The following is a 21,648-nucleotide window of genomic DNA, read 5'->3' as shown; positions in this document are numbered from 1 at the left end:
ATACTTGAATTCTTAATCAAAACAAGCCTAAATTATTTCATTTTTCTTTAGGCATTTACAAATATAACAATCAATCTTAAAATATTAGCAAATATGTCACAAAGAAAAAGAATTTGTAGATATTCTAAAATTTAAATCCAACTCTCAGACTCTATCAACAATAGAATCTATCACTATCGTTATATTTGCATTTATTTAAAAATGTTACTATATACTTAATTGTTAGCACTATCCCATTGCAACAACCCTTTTTCTTTCTTTTGTTTTTTTTTACGAAGACAAACGGGAGGAAGATTGAAAATTTGCATTCACTCTTCAATTTAGACAAAGAAAATAAAAAATGGTATACATCTTTATATTCTATATCAATGATACTCAAAAAAACGAATCAAACTTACATCCTCATCAAGAGGATCATTTCTATAATCTAATCTTATGTGACTATATATATCATATTTATCAAATAAATAGATCCCACTCATATTTTTGTTCCTGGAGTTTCTCCTTCAAAAATATCTGTTTTCATTCAAACACCTATGTTGAAGGTTGCTTCTAGCCATTAGATCAGAGAGCTTCTTGTTCGACAATTGAAACGAAATCGTACAGTCCATTGGAGGATCGGTTTGGACTATATTCCCGACGGGGACTCCGATCTCTGCTGCCAACGTTGCTGCCTCATCCGCCGTTGAAATCACACGGTCGAAACAAATGTATCTGCCAGAAGCATTTTCTTTTATTCCTTCATACACAAGGACATGTGCTTTGGCCAATTTGGTCACGTCCACTGTTGCCAGTAGACCATTTGTGTACATCTCTCGAGCTCCTGCATTGATATTAATAGAGGTTTTGAGTTTAATATTCATATAAATATTGATTAATGACCCGTTTAGATTGATCAGAAAAAAATTGTGTTTTTTCAAAAAAAAGTCATTTTTATTTAAATTCTTTTGATAAAAATTATTTAAAATACACTTTAAAAGTATTTCAAAATGAGTTATTTTCAAATTACACATTTGAAAAGTTAAACCAAATGCACTGGTTTTGTAAGTTTTACCTTTGAGATAAGCCATTGTTGCAGTTGAACTTCTAAGGTGAAAGTTGGGGCCGGTTATGAGAGCAGAACAAATAGTGGCCAGTTTTAGCCCACTTTCTTGTGCTATTTTCCATGCTACTTTCTCTGATTTCAGTTTCCCTAATGCAAGCCATAGCTGTATAATATTTCAACTTGTTAGTTAGAAAATCATTATCATAAAACTCTGTCTCTGTCTTTCTTCGACTAAATTGTACACAATATGATTGGTTTCAAGACATAACTTTTCCACCCAATCTCAATCCTATCCCATTCTTTTCAAATTTCTCTTGGTAGGTATTGGACTTTTGTTATATTCAAATCATTAAGAAACATGTTTTTATAACATGTTTGAAAGTGATTTTAAAATGTGTCATTTTCTATCTAGAAAATGCTTTTAAAATCAAAATTGAGAATGCTCTTGAGCATGATCCAAGTAATCTTAACCATTTTAAAATCAATCTCAAACATATTAGTCTCGATGATCTTGACGTACAGGCAATTTTTTACTTTAAATTAAACAACAAATTGATTTTGTGTTTCAGAGTGATTTTAAATAGGACAAAAGTTATTTTAACAATTTCAAAATCACTCCGAGATATACACTTAACACTAAAAATTTAATCATTCAACACTAAAAATTGATTTTAAATGGTTAAAAAAACATGTCAGAAAGTAACTTTGAACGTGATAAAAGTGATCTTAATCAAATTACTCCAAAACATGTAAGCCTTCTTTTATGTTAGGCGTATAGGTAAGTTTTTCAACTAAGTTCTTGACTTTAAACTCTAGGTCATAACCAAACTTCTGATCATCATTAATAAAGTCATATGTTAGTGGTGAATTTCACACTGATGGATGAAGATGAACTAACCTTTTTGTGTTGGCAAAGCTGTAAGCTACTCCAGCAGGTTTGGTCGACAATTTGTGAGGTTCCAATGCTTTCATTTTCATCAGGTTGGCCCCGCCAGATGCAAGCAAGAAGAGAAGATGTAAGAACACAGTTTCGTACTGTCTCTGTTCTTGCGCACGCCTCCATCACATTCTCAGTGGTCCTCATTTCCACTTCACTCATTACTTTCTGTAACAAAGTCCAACCCCAAAATATTTCTTCACAACATACTTCCAAAATATCCTTAAAACTGATCTGCCAACTTTTACTCTTACACTTACACCTATCATGCATATCAATTTCCACCCTATTCAAGTTTAGGTTCCATTTCTTAATCATTTCCACCTTATTCACTAATTATTTAGTTTTTAGTTTTTATTTTTTAAAAATCAAGTTTATTTCATCCACATTTTTTACTGCATATTTCTTAAATAAAATGACTGAAATTTCAAAAACAAAAACAACTTTTTAAAACCTACCTTTTTAGTTTTAAAAATTTTACTTAGTTTTTTAAACTATTGGTGAAAAGTAGATAACAAAGGAAGAAATTTGGAGGTGAAAGTAGTATCCATAGGCTTAATTTTAAGAAGAACAAAAACTAAAAACAAAATGGTTACCAAATAGAGTCTTCGATTTTTGTTTTCAGTCTTTGAAAATTAAAACTATTTTCACCCTAATTCTTACAATCATTTGCATCTTTTTTAAATATAATGGTTGAATTTTTAGCCAAATTCCAAAAATAGGTTTGGTTTTCTAAACAAAAAAAAAAGTAAATAAATAAAAAAATTTGGAGATTAAAGTAGTATCCATAGGATTAATTTTCAAAAACAAAAACAAAAAATTAAATGATTATCAAACAGAATCTAAATTATTGAATTCGACGATTTGGTTTCTAGAGTTTCAAAATATTGACATAATACTTCAAAAATGTTGAAATAAGTATCCATTTTTACTATTTTTAACATTCAATTCCATCAAATTCTACTTTGGACTGTTACAAGTTTAGAGAATGTAGATTAAATGGTTTGTGTCGGGTTAGTTACCAAGTTTTTCCAAATTAAAATTCATGGATCTATTAAACACAAAATTTAAAATTTTTACTAAACATAAAATTTGACCATTAATTAGTTTATCAAAATTATAAAAAACTTAATAGTGTTTTTCACGTTAAAATTAAATCGTTACATATCATAAAGTACAATGACTAAATTGATACTTGTTGAAGTATTTGGACTAAATTGTTATAAATTTAGAAGTAATAAAGGGACTAAATCGTTAAAGACTAAGGGTGTGTTTGAAATACATTTTCAAGTGTTTAATTTAAAAAATAAGGGTGTGTTTGAAATACATTTTCAAGTGTTTAATTTAAAAAAAAAATAAGTCATTTAAAAAAAATTGAAGTGTTTGACAACCATTCAAAATAGTTTTTCAAATGTATTTTAATCGGTTTTTTTTTATCAAAAGTGTTTAAATAAAAACAAGTTTTTTGAAAAACTCTTTTTTTTTTTTTTAAATCAACCTAAACGGGCCCTAAATCATTTTGAAAGAAATTGAAGTGTTTGGTAGCTATTAAAATAACTTTTCAAGCATATTATAATAAGTTTTTATCAAAAGTATTTAAACAAAAATGAATTTTTTGAAAAATATATTTTTTTCAAGTCAATCCAAACGGACTCTAAGTTTCTAGACTAAATTGTTACTTCTGTAAAAGTTCAAGGATCAAACGTGATTTTTAACTAATTTAAAGGTGTATTTAGTTAAAATTTTTAAATATTTAATTTTGAAAATAAGTTATTTTGAAAAAAATTAAAATATTAGATAAATATCCAAAACATAATTTTAATAGTTCAAAAGAGTTTAAATAAATAAATATTTGGGTTAAAAATCACTTCTAGTATGTAGGCTTTGATAAATGTAACAATTTGGTTAAAAGTTTTTCTCAAAGTTTTTATCGAGATTAAACTTATAATAGAACAAGTTAATATTAATGAAGAAGAAAACGACGAGATCGAGGTTGAAATCGCTTGACAATGAAAGCAATCGTAACCCTAAAGCAAATGGAGAGAAATGAAAACTATCCAATCTGAAGGATGGGGATGATTTAAGGGTTCATCATTTAATAGCAACAACTTTCGGTTCAAAGAAAAAGCCCTCACCGTGTAACCAGAAACACCAGCAGGATCAATGGAAGAAGAGGTATGAAAAACGCCACGGCAGCCATTGAATGCTTCCACTAAGCTATTTACATCTGTAAGCTTCGCTACAACTACCGTCACATTATGGCGCCCGTTCGTCGTCTCTTCCAATTTGTTCACATCCTCTGTCATTTAGGAATTCCATTACTCTCTAAAACAACAATCAATTTGAAGAATCAAACAACTTCAATTACTAATTTACTCACCAGGATTATCAACAATTACTCGAACAGAGTATCCGTGACTTGATAGCTCGTTAACGATGGCGGAACCGAGAAACGAATCGCCGCTAGTTACACACACGATCTTCTCCTCTGCATCTTCGATCGGCTTCGATTTCAAGGTTTTGAAATCTTCGCCGTCTTTCCTCCTCTGAACGCCGCCGCAGGCGACCAGCATACGGCGGAGCTGCTCTAATTCCGATACGAAAGTCTCTTCTGAACGAAATACAATACCCATTTCCGGTGATTACACTGAAAATCTAGAGATTGAGAGAGAAATTGGGTGGTACAGAATTTGTTCGCGGTGGTTAGCTGGGTGGAGTTTCAATTATATATAGAACAAAACAAACAGAGCCCACCGGAGGAGACAAAATAGAAAGAAAAATATATATATATTAATAATAATAAATAAATTTGGGTGCGTTCAATTTAGACTGCGGAATAATAATAATAAAAGGGTTTTTTTTTTTTCTTTTTGCCGTTGGAATTTTTGCGCGTTGGTCCAAGCCAATCTCTAAATTTCATCTTCCTCGAAAGAGCTAACATTAGAAACAAATAAATAAAAATAAATAAATTTATGTACAAATTAAAATTCATAGTCAAACTTTATATGTGTGAATTTCCAAATTTCTAACGTTGCGTTGCGCCAAAGTGAGTACAACTCAGGAGTGTTCAGAAAATTCGATGACTTTGATCAAATTTATTATTAATTTTAAAATATATTTTTGTTATTATTTATACATATATTGATTTTAATTTTATTTAATTCTAATATTCTTTGATTAATTTATTTTTAACATAAAAGTAGTCTTTTTTGCACTTTACAAAGAAAATTTCACTATATAAATTAAAATTAAATTGTTAATCTTAATTCAATTTATGAAAATAATTAAATTTGATTTTTACATATTTACGTTTTGCTTCTTTTTATAACAAAATTTTAAATAAATGATCTGATTAACCCGAACCAACCCAATCCAAATATTTAATAGTTGGGTTGGGTTAGGTTCATTTTTTAATAAGGGTTATTTGGGTTGAAAAAATTTTACAATCTGAACAATTGAGTTGGGTCTAAAAAGTTTTTCAACCCAACCAAACTCAATCTATGAACATCCCTAGTACAATCCATATATCTCGTAAAGTCGGAGGTTCAAATTCTAATATGAGTTGTTTCTTTTTTAAAATAAAAAAGATGAATCAATTTATTTATAAATATAGCACAATGTCACTGTCGATAGATTGAAATAGACCATAATAAACTTCTATAACAATTTGTGATGTTTTGCTATACTTAGAAATATTTTTTAACAATTTTACCATTTAAAACAATTGTTCTTTTAATATTTTTATTTATTATTGTACTCAAAAAAGAAAAAAAAAATTAATAAACACACTGCTCGTACTTTTAAAGTTGTAGGTTAGATTAGGAGTTTGATTTTAGAATAGAAGTTATATATGCTTTTAATCTCAAGTTTATATCCTAATATTAACACAGTCGCTATAAAATATGTGTTACTGTCTATTCAATAGATTAGAAGTTTGTATCTTCTCAATTCTACGTATATTTAGATTAAAAGAAAATCGCATATTTTGGAAAAAAATTTAATAACATTATTGAACTCTTAGGTTCTCTAACAGATTTAGATATATTTAAATTCAAAATTTGTTGAATTTTTTTTTAAAATAAATCAACTTTGAAAATTTTTAATATATTTTTTAATTTATAAATTGTCTAATAGATTTAGAGTTTTTTTAAAGGTTGAATGACATGATAGACACAATATTCAAATTACTTGGGTGTGACTCACATTTTGAAATTAAGTATTTATTTTAGTACTTAAGTGGTCAAATATAATATTTTATAATATGAATCTAGATTTTTTTAATTATTATTATTATTTTAAGAAAAAAATATAGCTCTAGAGTTTAAATCCTTTATTTACAATTTGCTCTAGCTCAAAATGATCCAAGTTATTGCGATTTTGACATCGTCTAGTTAAGGTTGTTCTTTAATCTAGAAAGATATTTTTCTCAATAATATTATCTCCATCATTTTTAACGAATCTACGGAATAGTACTAAGAGATTAAAGTTTTGAACCTTCTATTTTTGTTTAATAAAAAATCATAAATTTGTTGTAGTTTTTTTTTTTAATTTAAAAAATTAACTAAGTGACCATTATTATTTATAATGTTGTTATGAATAATAAATTATTAGATATAAGCATGTCATCCTTTGCCAATAAAAAAAAAGAAAAAGAAAAAATAAGCATGTGAATCAAAAGGTTAATTATATAAATTTCAAGAGTCAAAGGTTTAATTTAACCTTAAATTTATTTTAAATGAAGTGGATAAAGTCCAGCAGGTTAGCTGTGAATGCCAAGTCCAACTCATTTAACACTGTTTTGAAATGTCTTAGTAACCTTTTTAATTTAGAAAATTTTCAATTTTTTCATCTAAATTTTGAGGCTGGAATTGAACATCAGACCTCGAGATCGATAATATAAGTACTATACCAATTGAACTACGTTCTTGTTGGCTAAAAAAATGATATTTTACTTCTTCAAATACAAATTTTACAGAGGTAATTGTTCTAAATAACAAAAAGGATGGTAATATTTTTAAATATTTGAAAATATCACTGTCTATTATCACGGATAAATATCTATTAGTATCAATGATAGACATAAATAAATATCAATTTACAAAAGTATATTTGATAGTAGTTTCATATCAATTAACCATATTTAGAAATAAATAGAAAAGATATAACCAAAGGCAAATATCAATTTATACAATGAACTTTGGAGGTTGTATAATTTTAAACTCCGAACCATTCATAATATTAATTTAAATCTTGAACTTTGGAGTTGTATCAATTTAAACCTCAAATTAATAATTATATCAATTAAAACTTTGGATTTTCATAAGTATATGAACTTAAATCTTAAACTTCTGTGAGTATATCAATTTAAACTCTGAATTTTCGTAAGTGTTTCTAAATAAAACAAAATAGACAGTTTAAACTATACGCTTATAAAAGTTTAAGATTTAAATTAATATACTTAATAATTTGAGAGGTTTAAATCGACTTATTTATGAAAGTTCCAGTTTAAATCGATACAATTATTAATTTAGGATTTAAATTAATAAAGTCTCCAATCAAATTTTAAGATAAACTTTCAATTTCAAATATATATTTTTTTATAAAGCATTAAACTCAACTTTAAAACTTGAATAAATAGTCAAATGACTTGTTAAATTTGATCAATTTTTTTTCTTCAACTATAGGATTAAATCAATTTATACCTATAAATTTTGGGTTGTATACTCAAAATCCCAATTAAAATCTAAAATTAATAAAAGTATGGATTAAAATTCTAGTATTTTGTAAATGAATTAATTTAGATATTTAAGTTTAAATTTCATTTTAATATTGTTAATTCATAATTTTTTGCATGTCTATACTTCTTTTAATGAGGCATTTAAGTAATATTAGATCAAAATATTTGAATCAAATGAATAGTAGTAGTTGATTATCTTCTTGTTTGATTATATTTTTCTAAAGATGAATTATATCATAACTGGCTATTTTGGTATGATTTTTTTTTTTCTTTTTTGAGAAGACTACTCTTACCAGGTGAGTTTGAGTTTATTTTAAATGGAATCTAGTAAACATAGTTATACATTGTTCATTAATAATTTAGATTATTCTAGGTTCAAATTGATATAATCACGAATTAAAGTTTTAATTGACACAATTCAAGAAATTTACAGGCATAAATTGATTTGATTTTTTTAAAAAATTGTCTATAAGCATTCAAATTTTTTTCTAGTACTACAGTAGTATCATACTTTCTTTGTTCACACTATAAAATTATTTTTATAAATATTTGTGGATTCCACATCAATGTCGTTAGGTCCCACGTTATTTATAAAAGCATGTTGACGTGACACATAATAAGTTGAAGCAATATGAAAAATTGTCCATACTACATAAGCATTCTTGTTATTTAGTTTGAAAACAATTTTGTGTTTTTGATTGGTTTGGTCATGTTTTTCATAATAATTATAGATTTCAAGGATGGAACTTTAATTTTTTTAGAGTTTCACATATAGAAAAAATGTCAAACTATTTTTAGAAATTGTAAAAAATAATAATAATAATAAAGATAGACACTAATAAACTTCTATCGACGTCTATCACATAGTATTAATTATATACTTCTACCAATTTCTATCACTAATAGACTAATGAACTTCTATCAGCCTCTACCAGTTTCTATCAAAGAAGATTAAATTTTATTTTTCTATTTTTCAAAATATGTTTTTTAGATCTTAAATGTATGTCAATTATTAGCAAAAAAGAAAATAACAAAACAAAAAATTTAGAAGTGGAATGAGTGTCTATATGCTTAGTTTTCAAAAATAAAAAATAAAATATCAAATGGTTACGGAAACAGGTTGAAATTTAATTTTCTTTAAATTAATAGTCGACCTATAGCCAACCTATATATATAATTTGATTAATTAAGATATTAAATAGACATTATTCAAGTTCATCCCATTCTTATACGTTGTTGAACTTAAAAAAATATATATACTAATAAGTTTTTTTAGGTGATTCATTAAATTATTTATTTCGTTTTGTGCTCTCTTTAATAATTTGAATGATGTATCGTGTCTTTAAGGATTAACAATAAAGTAATAGCTATGATCAAATTATAATTAATAAAAATTTAGGATTAAAACACTAGATTAAAATGAAATAATATTGTTGGTGTTCGAGTCTCGTCTACATTTGTTATCATTGTGGCCTGTTGTGGGTTTGACCTTCGCCTTGCTTTCTTTCGATATAATCTTGCTTTTTGAGTTGACATGCGTAAGAGATCCTAACATTGATGTGGTGCTGAGCCTATCACACTCTGATGCTTAAGTTAGTACATGAAATATATAGTTAAGTACACAAAAAGCAAGGTCTGGGATTTCCACCCCCTTTTGGGTTGTCAAATGAGGTTATTTAAATGTCATTTCTTTTACGGTCGCTTGTGATTACTTGTAATTTTGACAATATCAGGGTTGTTTCTAGTGCTTGAGGTTGCAGGGTGTCAGATCAATGACAACTTGGTTATATTTTTATTGGTAGATATTTACTAGTTCGACTATTGACCCAAATCCCGAGACACTAACTTCTTACTTTTAGGACAAGCGTTCCTCTATGTCTCCTCCTAGTACCCATTGAGCTTGGGCTCACCCATGGGCTTTGAACCTTATCTTGGACAACCTTGAACACATATTATATAAATAAATCTACCGATTGAGTTTGGAGTTAAGACCAACACAATGAATATATATTAACTAATCATACTAAAATCCCTTGTACACCTTGTTAAGACATATACTCTTACCATAATTGAATATGTTTTAGTTCAATGTACATGAATATGTACTTTTCATTGAGAGATCATAGGTTAGAATCCTCTACCTCAAATATTATTGAACTAAAGGGAGGGACCCAACATATTGGACCAAGAAAATAGTGGAGTAAAAGAGTTGGGTGCTTCCTAAACTTTATTAATCTATTTACAACTCCTTCCAACCAAACACCAAAAGAAATTTAAAAGTATTTAAGTAAAAGGGAAAACATTTTTTTTCCCTTAAATTTCAAAATATACTTTTAATTCTTAAGTTTTAAAACTTAGATGTTTAGATTAAAATAAAACTCAAATCTTAAGGATAAAACTACAACGTTTTGAAACCAATGAAATAAATTGTAATCAACAAAATATAAGGGACTTTTGGCGAGTAGAATTGAGTTGGAAATAATTGTATATAGAGCTAAATTGTATTTGGAGTAATATAGTTTGTGTTTGGGATGTAGAGATGACTTGAGTTGAATCAAAAAGTCTGTGTTTTGGATGTTGAATTAAGTTGAGTTGGGTTAGGAAGTTTGTGTTTGGGTGCTAAACTAAGTTGGGTTATTTTGTTAGGGGTATCTGGAGTAGTTTTTTGTAACCTAAATAAGTTTGCTTTTCTGTTACATATATTTGTTTGCTTACTTTTTTTGAACTATTCAATTACACATATTTCTCCTGATTTTCAACATTCAATTGAGATATCAACTTAAAACTTCATATATATTTTAAGGTAGACAAAATACCATTATACTTAAAGGTAGACAAAATACTATTTTTTTCATAAGATCAACAAATTTACATTATACTTTCACATTTGCATAATGAAATTAGGGTTGCACATGCACAAGTTATTTGGTTTGGTAGATACTCAAAGTATTTCTTTTGATGTCAAATTACTACATAAAAAAACAACTAGTAAACATTGTTCACATGAGATGTCAATAAAAGGAATTTGATTCATGGAAATGAAGTTGTTTTTATTGATTTGTAATAGTAATCTTATAGTCTCTAATGTATAATCCTCTTAAACGTTGACTTTGATATGAAGGTTGATGAGCTCGTTCTCAAATAAGGGGAGATTAGTCTTCAATTTGTAGATGATGAAGAGACGAGTAATTTGTTGAAGTCTTCTAGTCTTTGAATCTTCTGAACTTTGAATGTTAAAATTCTTTGAATTCTCGAACTTATTGATGCTTCAAATGAAAGGTGGTCTCCCCTATTTATAAATCAGTTTTGGGATACAAACTATATCGACTTGGGCTTAACTTATTTTAGACTTAAACTTAATTTAATTTCTCTAGATAGAATTTTATTTAAATTTGACCCAATTTATTGTAATAAATTCGGGCTAACCTAACTTTAGGCTCAATTGCCCTGTGACATAATTTGATTGGATGGGTTGACATTGTATCCATCACTATATAAAGAAATCATTTTTCGATGCCATAAAGCATCGAGATAGCCCTCCTAAGTTTTTGGTAAAAGCTCTTGTTGATGCTTTTTTAGCGTTGACAAAAACCGTCGGGATAGGTCAGTCGGGATACCTTATCCTAACGCTTTTTTCATAGGCGTCGGCATAGACAGTCTATACCGACGCTAGGTAATTGGAGGTCCATGATTGGGTTTTGTCAACGTCAAATTTAAGGGTGTCGGCAAAGCCCCTCTATGTCGACACATGGCTAGGCATCAATAGTGAGCTTTCATGATGTCTATGTATGCGTCTGGATATATTATTTTTAAATGCATCAAACTTTTTTCGATGCAGTGTCGAATAGATAACTTTTGTCTATGTCGGTTAAGCGTCGACATTGACTTTAATTTTTTTAAAAAGATAAATTTATTTTTAAAAACTATTTATTTGTTTTAGCTTCAATTGTAGCTATCCTGATAGTATATATAAGTATTTTGTATAAATCAAAATATTTAAAAAGAAAAAATAACAAAATTTCATTTAAACGGATAAATATGCTTACAATTTATATTGTTCCAAATAAACATATATCAACTAAAAGTATCAAAACTCGCGAGTCTTGATAAAAAATTTAAAAAAAAAAACAAGTTTAACAAACATAGCATTAATACGAGTCTTTGTTCGGCTGCAAAGTCACAGACATAGTGTTCCTCCTGTAAAAAAACAAAGTTTAAATTATAATTAAAACACATCCATTGCGTCAAAACAACAAAAACAACTCAAAAGTCATTAACTCACATTTATCAACACATATTCAAAACAAGAACAATACAAATATCATTAACTCACAATTCTCAATTCAATATTCAAAACAATAATAACAACACAAAAGTTATCTACTCACATTTCATTAATACGTATACAAAATAACAATTACGACACAAAAATTCGAACTCAGAATTTTCAACTCACATTCAGAATAATAATATAACATCACAAAAATCATTAACTAACATTTCTTTAACATATATTAAAAAGCAATAACACAAAAATCCAACACTTATAATTCTCAACTCAATATTCAAAACCACATCACGAGAGTTATTAACTTACAACGTCAACTCACATTCAAAACAACAGCACATCTCACCCCTACATTCCAAAACAATTCTTACCTTATATTCAGAACAACAATATTATTCTAGCCCTACATTCAGAACCAAAACAATTACAATATTACGATGAGCATTTTCCTTTTTCTTTTTCTTTTCCTTTTTTTTAAATGTATTTATTTATTAAAATTCTTAAAAAGTTTGCTATTAGGTAAAAGTTGTATTTAGTTATAAATCATTATCATTATAAATAAGAATTTTTTAATACAAATAAAAAATCAACTATTTATTAACTTCCTTATCGATCACGTTTAATTTTCTCTCTTAATTTGTGGTTGTGATTCAGAATTCAAGATACTATTTTACATTTTAATACTTATGGAATAGAGGTATTAAAAATAAAATATTGATATGATTTGATTTGACAACCCTTAATATTTAACAATTAACATGTCCATTGTTTGGGATTGTGTTCGCTTCGCTTAATTGCTTAAAGAACCCCTAATACATGTTACATGTATATTTGAAGATAAAACTAATATGAGAGTCGAGAGTGTACGTCACAAATAGAAATGTCACATGACACATAGCCACATACAATCAAATTAGAAATTACAACATAAAGTCAATTGTCAAATACAACCAAATTACAATAAAACATAAAGTCAATTGTTAAATACAACCAAATTACAATAAAATCAAATGATAAATGCTTAATCGATAACTGACAACTTTGCAAAATCTGGAAGGTCTTGAATCTCTTTTTCATTGTTCATAACTGCTCTGAATCCTATATAATTAAGATTAAGAAGAGAAAGACAACCTCATTAATATTTTAAACTAACAAGTTACAACTACAAAACACAAATTAATAAAGTTTAAAGTTTAAAGTTAAACAATTGAATAAATACCTTCTTCAAATAATGAAGGTTCTTCCATGTCATGTTGAACTTCAAGAACTTCAAGATCTATTGGACCAGAATTTAGTCAATTTTGAGTACAAATGAGAGTCTCCACTGTTTTTGGACCCAATGAACAATATGATGAATCAACAACACGTCCCCCTATACTAAAAGTAAACTCAGACACTGTAGTAGATACTAGAATTGCTAAAATATCTATAGCCATACGACTAAGAACCTCAAACCAATGATTGTTCATCCTCCACTATTGAAGTATGTCAAAATCACCTTCATTTTTAACATTGGCTTCCAACAAATAAATATCAATCTCTAACCCATGTTCGAAAGGTGTAGTCTCATCGCCTTCAAAATCAATATCAATTGTATCATAGACAAAGTCTTCACCCACCTTTTCAGTTGGATCACAATCAATCATGGTCTCCGAGGATAATACAATTGGTGTATTATTAGTAGTACTCTCACTCCCACTCTGAGTAGTACTGTACTCATGAAAGAGACGTCTACAACATTACTCCACTACATTTCCTATAGATTTGGCAACCTCTGGCCTAAAAAAAAAAAATTTTAAGTAAAAAGATACAAACCTTAGCTTTTTCAAGGATCTAGCACAATAGCAACATACAACAATAGATTATTTTTTTCATTGTTCCCCCAATACTTCTCAAATTTGGCCTTCATGCTATTGGCCATTCCAACTAGCATTGTATTTGTACTACCAGCATTCAAACGTATACAATTCTGAACCAATGTAATCTGATGAAAAACCATATTCGAAGTGGTGTACAAAGTCCCCGAAATTTTCAACGTCGCATCATAAAAGACCTTTAAAAACCTAATCAAATCAACATCTTAGCATTTGTCCAATCTTCCTTATTTGGTGACAAATCGTGTCTATAAAAAGCATCTTCATCTTCTAATTTATCAAAAGCCTTTTCAAACTTCACAGTTGCCTCAAGCATCAAATATAAAGAATTCCATCTAGTGGAAACATCAAGACACACATAACTCTTACAAGAATTTTTTTCAATTTCAATGCACTTTTTAAATTTCAAAAAACGTGCAGGAGAAGATCTTATAAATCGTACAGCATATGGAATCCTTTCAATGCAATCATTATGTTCCTTAAAAGCATCACATATTATGAGATTTAATATATGAGCACAACAATGAACATGCAGAAATTCTTCACCAAACAATCATCCCTTATTGAATCTTTTCAGAAGATAAGCAATGGTAGTGTCATTCGACCTTGCATTATCAACCGTCAAAGTCATTACCTTTTCAATGCCCCAATCCTTCAAATTCTTTTCAATGGTTTTACCAATAGTACCACCTTTATGATTCTCAATTGGACAAAAACTAAGTATCCTTTTATGTAATCTCCAATCAGAATTTATGAAATGGGCAGTTAGTACTATGTAATTTATATTTTGTCCCGATGTCCAACAATCTGTAGTGAGAGAAACTCTATAATTCTTGTTCACAAACATGTCTTTCAAACGCTTTTTCTCATTAACATACAACTTAAGCACATCTCTAGCCATAGTAAACCGAGACGGAACAACAAATCTAGGTTGACTTGCACATGTTAATCTATCGACAAATTTCTTAAATCTTTTACCCTCCACAAACTTGAATGACAATTCGTCTACAATTACCATTTCAACCAACGTTTCTCGAAAACTCTCTAAACTATATGACTCACATACAATTTGTGACGTATTATCCCTAACATTATCTTTGTCTTTAGTTTTGAAAGCTAATGTCATTTGGGTTGGATTTCACTTTTTCTGGTAAGGGTATTCGTTTACAATTTTCCAAATGATTCTTCATAGTCTCAGTACCATTACGTTTAGAATGACATGCACAGACAACTCCACGGTACTTACATTGAGCATGAGGGTCTTTAGGACTCAAAATGATCCCAAACCATGGATTTTTTCACAACCTTCCTTCTTTTGGTGGATTTGGAACATCTGAAGTCTTATTTGCTGAATCAACATCAACGATATTTGTATTGACATCCGCTTTTGCATCTCGTTCATTTTTTAAAGTATCAGTTGCAGTTCCATCAAACTTCATATCCGTTGAATCCATGTAGCTGAACCATACCATGTCAGACGTCAGTATCACACAATTCACAAAAACTCAAAGTATTTCAGCTTTACAGAAAATCAAGTCTCAAAGTATTTACAAAAACTCAGATACCCATACCCTTATCACCTTATGCATGAAACATGAGCAAATAAGGAATCCGTGCTAGAACACACAATATCTCAACAAGTTTCACAAATGAATCATAAGAGATAATAAGGGGAGTAACAGTGCCTCTAATCCTCATGTACACTGCTTCACCTCAGTAGAACAACAACTAACACTCATCCCCAATTTATTACATAAATGTAAACTTTCAATACAAGAGATTATGCAACTCAAATTTGTTAAAATTGTGAACTAAACAGTAATATTGAACACTTAACATATCTCTATCCACAACATTTTTCAGAAGTCAACAACATTTTATGAACACTAACCAAATATAAAATGACCCTTTTATGGACTCGACAACATTTTTCAGAACTCATCAAACCCAAACCGACCGAAGTGGGTATTTATATTTTATTTTATTATATATGGAATCGTATATAACACTGGCCAAATATAAAATGACCCTTTTATGGAATCGTTCAACAGTACGAATTACAGAACGAAAAAGAAGAGAACGATACGGATCTGCAGGGAACGACCGGCTGAACAAAGAGGAAGAAGATGGTTGGCGCCGTGACTTATGATGGAAAAATGGAAGATCCCTAAATTTTTAAATACCGTTATATATATATATATTTAAATAATAGGTCAGTCAGGTCGGGTCAATAACTCGCCCTGACAGCCGCGGGAATTGATTTTAGAAATCGAAAACCGACATCGATCGCTTTTTATGATTTTTCGACCGTCCAACTCCATTTTGGCCGGTTTGGGTTGGTCGTGTCGGTTTTTCGGTCTAACATGCTCACCCTTACTTTAAGGAAGGGGGGTTATGCGGTTGGACAAAAGAGGGAGAGGAAAGTGAAATCTGAAAAGTGAGAAGATTAGATTTAAAATTGGGTCTTTCTCGATGCCTAAATGTGACGGCAGGAAAGACCTTCTTTCCCAATGGGCCAATACGGCCTCAGGAATGGAAGGCTATCCTGATGTCATTTTAAATGAGTGTCGAGATAGAATTTACGGGGACGTTTTTCAAGCTACCTATCCCAACGCCATAACACGAGCTCGGAATAGATAACTTTTCTCGACGCCGATGAGAAAAACTATATATGCCGACACCCATATTAGCGTCGACATATATGACTTATGCCAACGCTTTTTGTAGTGTTGGCAATAGTAGCGTCGACATAAACCTATTTTCTTGTCTTGCATACTTAGACAAGTGGCATTATTTGATTTGCCAACTTTCATGTCTTTTATTTTAACTTGAGGACACATGTAAGTTTGTAATTGGTCTCAAATTTATTAGTAATTATTTAAATTAAAGACGTGGCCTGTGAACTAATCATTTTAATTTTGTACTTTAAAATACTTACATCGGCAGAGTTTTTTGTTTTTTGTTTCTTTTTAGTATATGATCAGTTGAATTGGTTGCGACGAAGTTGGTTGCCTGAGTTGATTTTCAAAGGTAGTAATTGCCGCAGTTAATCATCAGATGTGAGCTTTGCCAAAGTTAATCATTGAAGTTGGTCGCATGAAGATAGTCATCGGAGCGAGGTGTCAGTAGTTGCTGATGGTATGAAATGGTTGTGGAGTCATTGAAAATATTTGAGGGAGTGAGAGTTGGTGGGTCGAACATTATGTTGATAACTTTTACCAACGCAACTCAAGTTGATAAACTAAATATCCTTAGGAGGTGTTTGGGATAAGGAATTGGTTAGTATAATCCTAGGTTATTATAGTTGGATTATAATAGTTGTGTTTGGGTTGTAGATTATTTTAGTTTGGATTATAATAATATGGTTTTGAGGTATAAACTATTTTAGTTTTAGGAGAAAATAATAAACATTATAGAAGAATAAAAAATAATGAACGTAAAATAGTAAAAATTGTAATAAATAATAAATACGGTAACAAATAGAGATTTTGAAATATTATTACGGTAGTTTATTGAAAATACAAAATAGTTTTTACTATAGAAGAGAGAACATATCTTTAAAGATTAAAAATATAATATTTTAAAATGTATGAACTAAATAAAAACTAGAAGCAAAATCTAATCATAAAAAAGATATTTTTCCTATAGGAAAAGAAACAAGAAAATTTGTCAGGGGACGCAGTATCATGGAAAAATTGGGTGAAAGGCAAAAAGATGGGGATAGAAGAAACTAAAAGGGAAAAAAAAAATGGTAGGTGCATTGACTTCAAAAGTTCAAAGTTAGTGTGCGAAGCAATTTGATTCGATTGACCACAGTCAGAAGACTTTGATTCTTCCTTCTCCCATGGAAAACTCGGGAACCCGCTTTCCGGTTTCCCACAAACAGGCCTCAATGGAAATTAAGGTATCGTTTACTTGCTATGGATTGAATTAATCCTTTCTCCACAGTCCCTGAAGGAATTCGGGATTTGGGTTTTCTGATTTTCCCTGTTCAAGCGTTGTTCTGAAGGGTTAATTTTAATTAGATGATTCACGTTTGCCCACAACCTGTTTGCTTTAATGCCGCTACTAGTTTTATTACCTTTAACAGACTGGTGATTTATGTCTGCGAGTTGCAGATGGGAAGCTTGAATTTGGATGATATATAAACGAATTTAAAGTGGGGTTAAGTGATATGAAATTTTAAATGGGAAATTTGTTCTCTTCTTTTGTGAATTGGATTAGGGATATGCAGAATGTGTACCTATATTAAATAAGCTTCTTTCTGCTTGATATTGCAGAATCGGTTAAAGGGGTTCTGTTTTATTAGTACTTCTCGAATTAATCATTGGAAGAAAATGTTTGATTGGCTTTCATCTACGGTTATTTGATTTCAATGAAGCAATGCATCACTTGCAAGATTCTACGTCTGTTATTGTATTCCTATTTTCTTAGTATTCTGTGGTTTTCACTGTCTATGGTCTAGGTCAAGTTCGAGGTACCTTACTGTTCATTCTTGGTTAGCTCAGGCAGTAGGTAATCTCACTCATATATCTTCTGCTTTCAGGGAATCAAAACGGATATTGTCATTTGTCGCCACGACGATCATTTTCTTGTCAGTAGGAATTCGGTTTTTATTATTACTAGTGCATATGTTTTTGTTGGGAGAGGAAGGGGAAATGGGGTTTTTGGTATCTACTAGTGTGTGTTATTTCCATCTCTGATGTTTGAAACTAATTTTAAGGTTATTGCAACTCAAATTGGAGCAATGGGGACTATGTTGCAAGCCAGGTGAGCAATTGCTGGTCATTTCTACATAGTTCGACCCCACAAATCTTGAACTAAAAAATGGTTGAAATGGTATGGGAGAAAGACCTACATTAATGACTTGATAGTATATTGAGATTCATAGGTACAAATTGAACATTGCAATAAGGGCTAAAATATAGCATTTTTTAAATTTTGGTTATGCTATATTTGAAGGTTCTTAGACATCTATATGTAACATTTCGCAGGAAGGAAGAGGGGATGGCAATTCATTCAACCTTCTCAGTGTCAACCATTTTTGGCAAAAGAGATGAGGTAAGTCAGCTACATTATAGTAGTTTGTTACTGAATAATGCTATGATTGATGCATGGAATTTTCAGCCGATGCTGGTCGCATGTGCACGTCAGTTGATTGAACAAATCAGGTAAACCTTCCAATTCAACATCCTCGAACTTTACAGTTTGAACTTTGAACACTTCTACTCCTTTTAAAGATCTGACATCTGGACGTGTGAACAGCTCTTTGGAAATCTGCAGATAGTATAGTATATACAACAATAACCAAAACTTGCTATATCTCTATTAAGTAGATAACCTGTCTTAAAGTTTGGGATCTTGACTTGTCAGTTTCTAATTTATGGAAATACTACTTTTCATATTTGGTGTCTTTGAGCTATGTTGGTTGTCCTTCAAACGACGCCTCTAAAAGCTTCTTTAACATGGCTCAAGGCTTAATGAAAAATCCAACTATCTTGACATTGTCATTGGGGGGAGCATTTCCTTGTGTCTCCAACCTTCAGTTGTATCCCCTCTACAAAGAAGGGTTGAGAAGAGAGGATCACTTTCTTAGGAATATTTTAGTTTGGCTAGCATGTTTATGTCCTACACGTGTCAGACACTTGGACACTTTGATACTAGTTGGACACGTATTGGATTCTTGTTAGTGCAACAAATGTGTTAGACATGCATAGATAACTTGTTGAGTAGACTGAAAAGACACATTATGAATCAGCCCATTTACTTTGACTTTTTTTTGGTATAAAAATGATTTATATTTTTAAGAATGTATATTTTAATAAACGTGTCCTTGTCATGTCTGTGTCCTAAATTTTAAAGAAAATGACATGGCGCTGTGTCCGTGTCTGTATCCGTATCTGTATATGTGCTTCTTAGCTTTCATCTCTTTCAGCCCATTGTTTAGTTCTGAAGTCTCAATAGAAAGTCCAAGGTCTTAAACTTTTCTGAGTGGAAACTGACTAACTAGAGGGGTAGGATCTTTTGTGGTGATGCTTGGTAATTCCACTTTCTCTGGAAGATAGAAGTTTATGGCAATGCAAGGGGTTTCCACTACTACTTCAGACATTTACATGGAGTAGAACCACATGTAGAATTCTTAGGATACATTTATTGATGGATTAAATATTGAAGCTTAGAACTTTTAACTTCCCATCAAGATAGCCATATTCAAATAACAAGCTGAAATTATTCCTTTGTTTCCGCAGTTTATCAGGTTCATACAAACCATTATTAATCTCTCTTGGCCTTAAAGATCACTCTGTGGTAATTACTCAATTATGCCTTTTTCTTTCCAGCTTTAGTAAATTGAATGAGTTTAAATGGATTATTCATGTTTTGCAGGAGACAATGAGAGGCATTGTTACTGCTGTGTCTGAGAATAGACTTTGGTAATATTCGACTTTTGCTGCTTGAACCCTCATTTTGTTCACATTTTATATTCCTACTTTTGTAACATATTTTTTGGTGGGTGGGTGGTTTTGAAGATTTTATTGGTAAATTATAGATTTGTTGTCTTGAAGATGATAGACAAGGATGAGACTTCAATGGTAGACTGTGCGAGTTATCTGAAAATTCCAAAATCTAATCTTTTAAGATGGTTTATAATGTCTTGTCCAATTGAAATATGCTGAAATTAGTTTTTAGTAATTGGGTATGGAACTTTGGGGGAGATTACTGCAAAAATCACGTGGGTGAGAACACTACAATGGAGGTTTGAAAGTCACCCCACCCATGCCAAACCAAACCGAGAATAGCTCAACTGGTATATAAGAGTATTATTAATTACAAGATCTGTGGTATGAACCCTCCCACCCCTATTTTACTAAAAAGAATAAAAGAATAATAATAATAATACTAAAAAGCAACCCCACCCATCAGTGGCTTATTTTCTTTCTACATGTAGCTCTTTGTACTTGAAATTGAATGGTGGAATGGTGTGGTGTGACAAAATAGGGGTTCAAGAGAGAACGGAAAAATACCTATTTGGTCCCTTGCATTTAGTCTCTAAAATTTGAAATTGACTATTTTGGTCTTTGAATTTTGAATAATAGGTTTAAAAGGTTTCTCTCTAAAAAAAAAAACCTTTAAATTTAATATTAAAAAGTAATAGATGTTGACGTGGTAAGATGACATGGAAAAAAGTATTTCTTTTTTCAATCTTTCTCTTTCTTTCTTCTTCTCTCCTCTCTCTTGACCCTCTCTTTCTCGTCGTCTCTCCTCCATCTCCATTACTAGATACAAACAAACAAAAAAAATCAAAATCAAAACAATCACAAGTAGTGGAATATTCAAGTGTGTGGTTTCTCTCGTCTAAATCCCAAATTGCTCAAACTTATGAAGTAGACAGTGTCTTATCACAATTGTCTAAAATATCTATTATTTTCAAGAAAAATTATCTATTTTATTTTTTTTAGTACAATAGGGATAGGGAGATTCTAACGGTAGATTTGTTGGTATAACCCTAAATCTTATTAGATGAATAAAAATGTTCTATTAACATTTAGATGTAATATCCTTTTTTTTTTTAGATAAATATACGGAGAGAGAATAAATATCTAACTTCGAGATTGATAATATGAACACTATGTCAATTGAGCTTTGCTCCTTTTCACTCCTATTTCTCCGGAACTCAGATAATAATTCCTAACTATTTAACAATTTCAAGGATGGATATAGAAGTATTCACAATCTTAAAAAAACTTTAATTGCATGAGGTGAACCGTG

At 30.2% G+C, this 21,648-nt stretch overlaps 2 protein-coding genes across 4 annotated transcripts; one reads left to right on the top strand and one right to left on the bottom strand.

The window, feature by feature from the left end:
- Nucleotides 1–294: 294 nt before the first annotated feature.
- LOC120079506 (cinnamoyl-CoA reductase-like SNL6) lies at nt 295–4,860 on the bottom strand. Its single transcript, XM_039033716.2, has 5 exons — nt 4,363–4,860; nt 4,118–4,281; nt 1,944–2,150; nt 1,055–1,208; nt 295–823 (listed from the first exon to the last, which is right to left on the bottom strand). Exons 1-5 carry the CDS (start codon nt 4,613–4,615, stop codon nt 507–509), a joined length of 1,095 nt encoding a protein of 364 aa, XP_038889644.1. The 5' UTR covers nt 4,616–4,860; the 3' UTR covers nt 295–506.
- Nucleotides 4,861–17,509: 12,649 nt separating this feature from the next.
- LOC120079484 (proteasome assembly chaperone-like protein) lies at nt 17,510–20,529 on the top strand. Of its 3 annotated transcripts, none has more exons than XM_039033684.2 (7): nt 17,510–17,785; nt 18,428–18,475; nt 18,605–18,651; nt 18,876–18,942; nt 19,009–19,052; nt 20,130–20,187; nt 20,266–20,529. In XM_039033684.2, exons 1-7 carry the CDS (start codon nt 17,726–17,728, stop codon nt 20,314–20,316), a joined length of 375 nt encoding a protein of 124 aa, XP_038889612.1. In that variant the 5' UTR covers nt 17,510–17,725; the 3' UTR covers nt 20,317–20,529. The 3 variants fall into 3 exon arrangements, with proteins under 3 accessions (XP_038889612.1, XP_038889613.1, XP_090170845.1); XM_039033685.2 differs by having other exon boundaries at nt 17,540–17,785; nt 19,036–19,052; XM_090314719.1 differs by lacking the exon at nt 18,428–18,475 and having other exon boundaries at nt 17,555–17,785.
- The last annotated feature ends 1,119 nt before the right edge of the window (nt 20,530–21,648 follow it).

This window comes from Benincasa hispida, chromosome 6 (assembly GCF_027475165.1).
Source record: "Benincasa hispida cultivar pf3 chromosome 6, pf3_genome.v1.1, whole genome shotgun sequence".
Classification (NCBI taxonomy): Eukaryota; Viridiplantae; Streptophyta; class Magnoliopsida; order Cucurbitales; family Cucurbitaceae; genus Benincasa; species Benincasa hispida.
Note: the sequence above shows the minus strand (reverse complement) of the source record. Positions and strands in the feature narration are given on the sequence as shown.

Bases quoted from the DNA above. Each gene is read 5' to 3' on its own strand.
- LOC120079484 (XM_039033684.2), top strand. From the start codon at position 17,726: ATGGAAAACTCGGGAACCCGCTTTCCGGTTTCCCACAAACAGGCCTCA. The intron at 17,786-18,427 runs GTATCGTTTACT...TTCTGCTTTCAG, and splicing joins AGGCCTCAATGGAAATTAAG to GGAATCAAAACGGATATTGT. The intron at 18,476-18,604 runs GTCAGTAGGAAT...ACTAATTTTAAG, and splicing joins GCCACGACGATCATTTTCTT to GTTATTGCAACTCAAATTGG.
- LOC120079506 (XM_039033716.2), bottom strand. From the start codon at position 4,615: ATGGGTATTGTATTTCGTTCAGAAGAGACTTTCGTATCGGAATTAGAG. The intron at 2,151-4,117 runs GTGAGGGCTTTT...ACTTTGTTACAG, and splicing joins CTGGTGTTTCTGGTTACACG to AAAGTAATGAGTGAAGTGGA. The intron at 1,209-1,943 runs GTTAGTTCATCT...AATATTATACAG, and splicing joins AGCTTTGCCAACACAAAAAG to CTATGGCTTGCATTAGGGAA.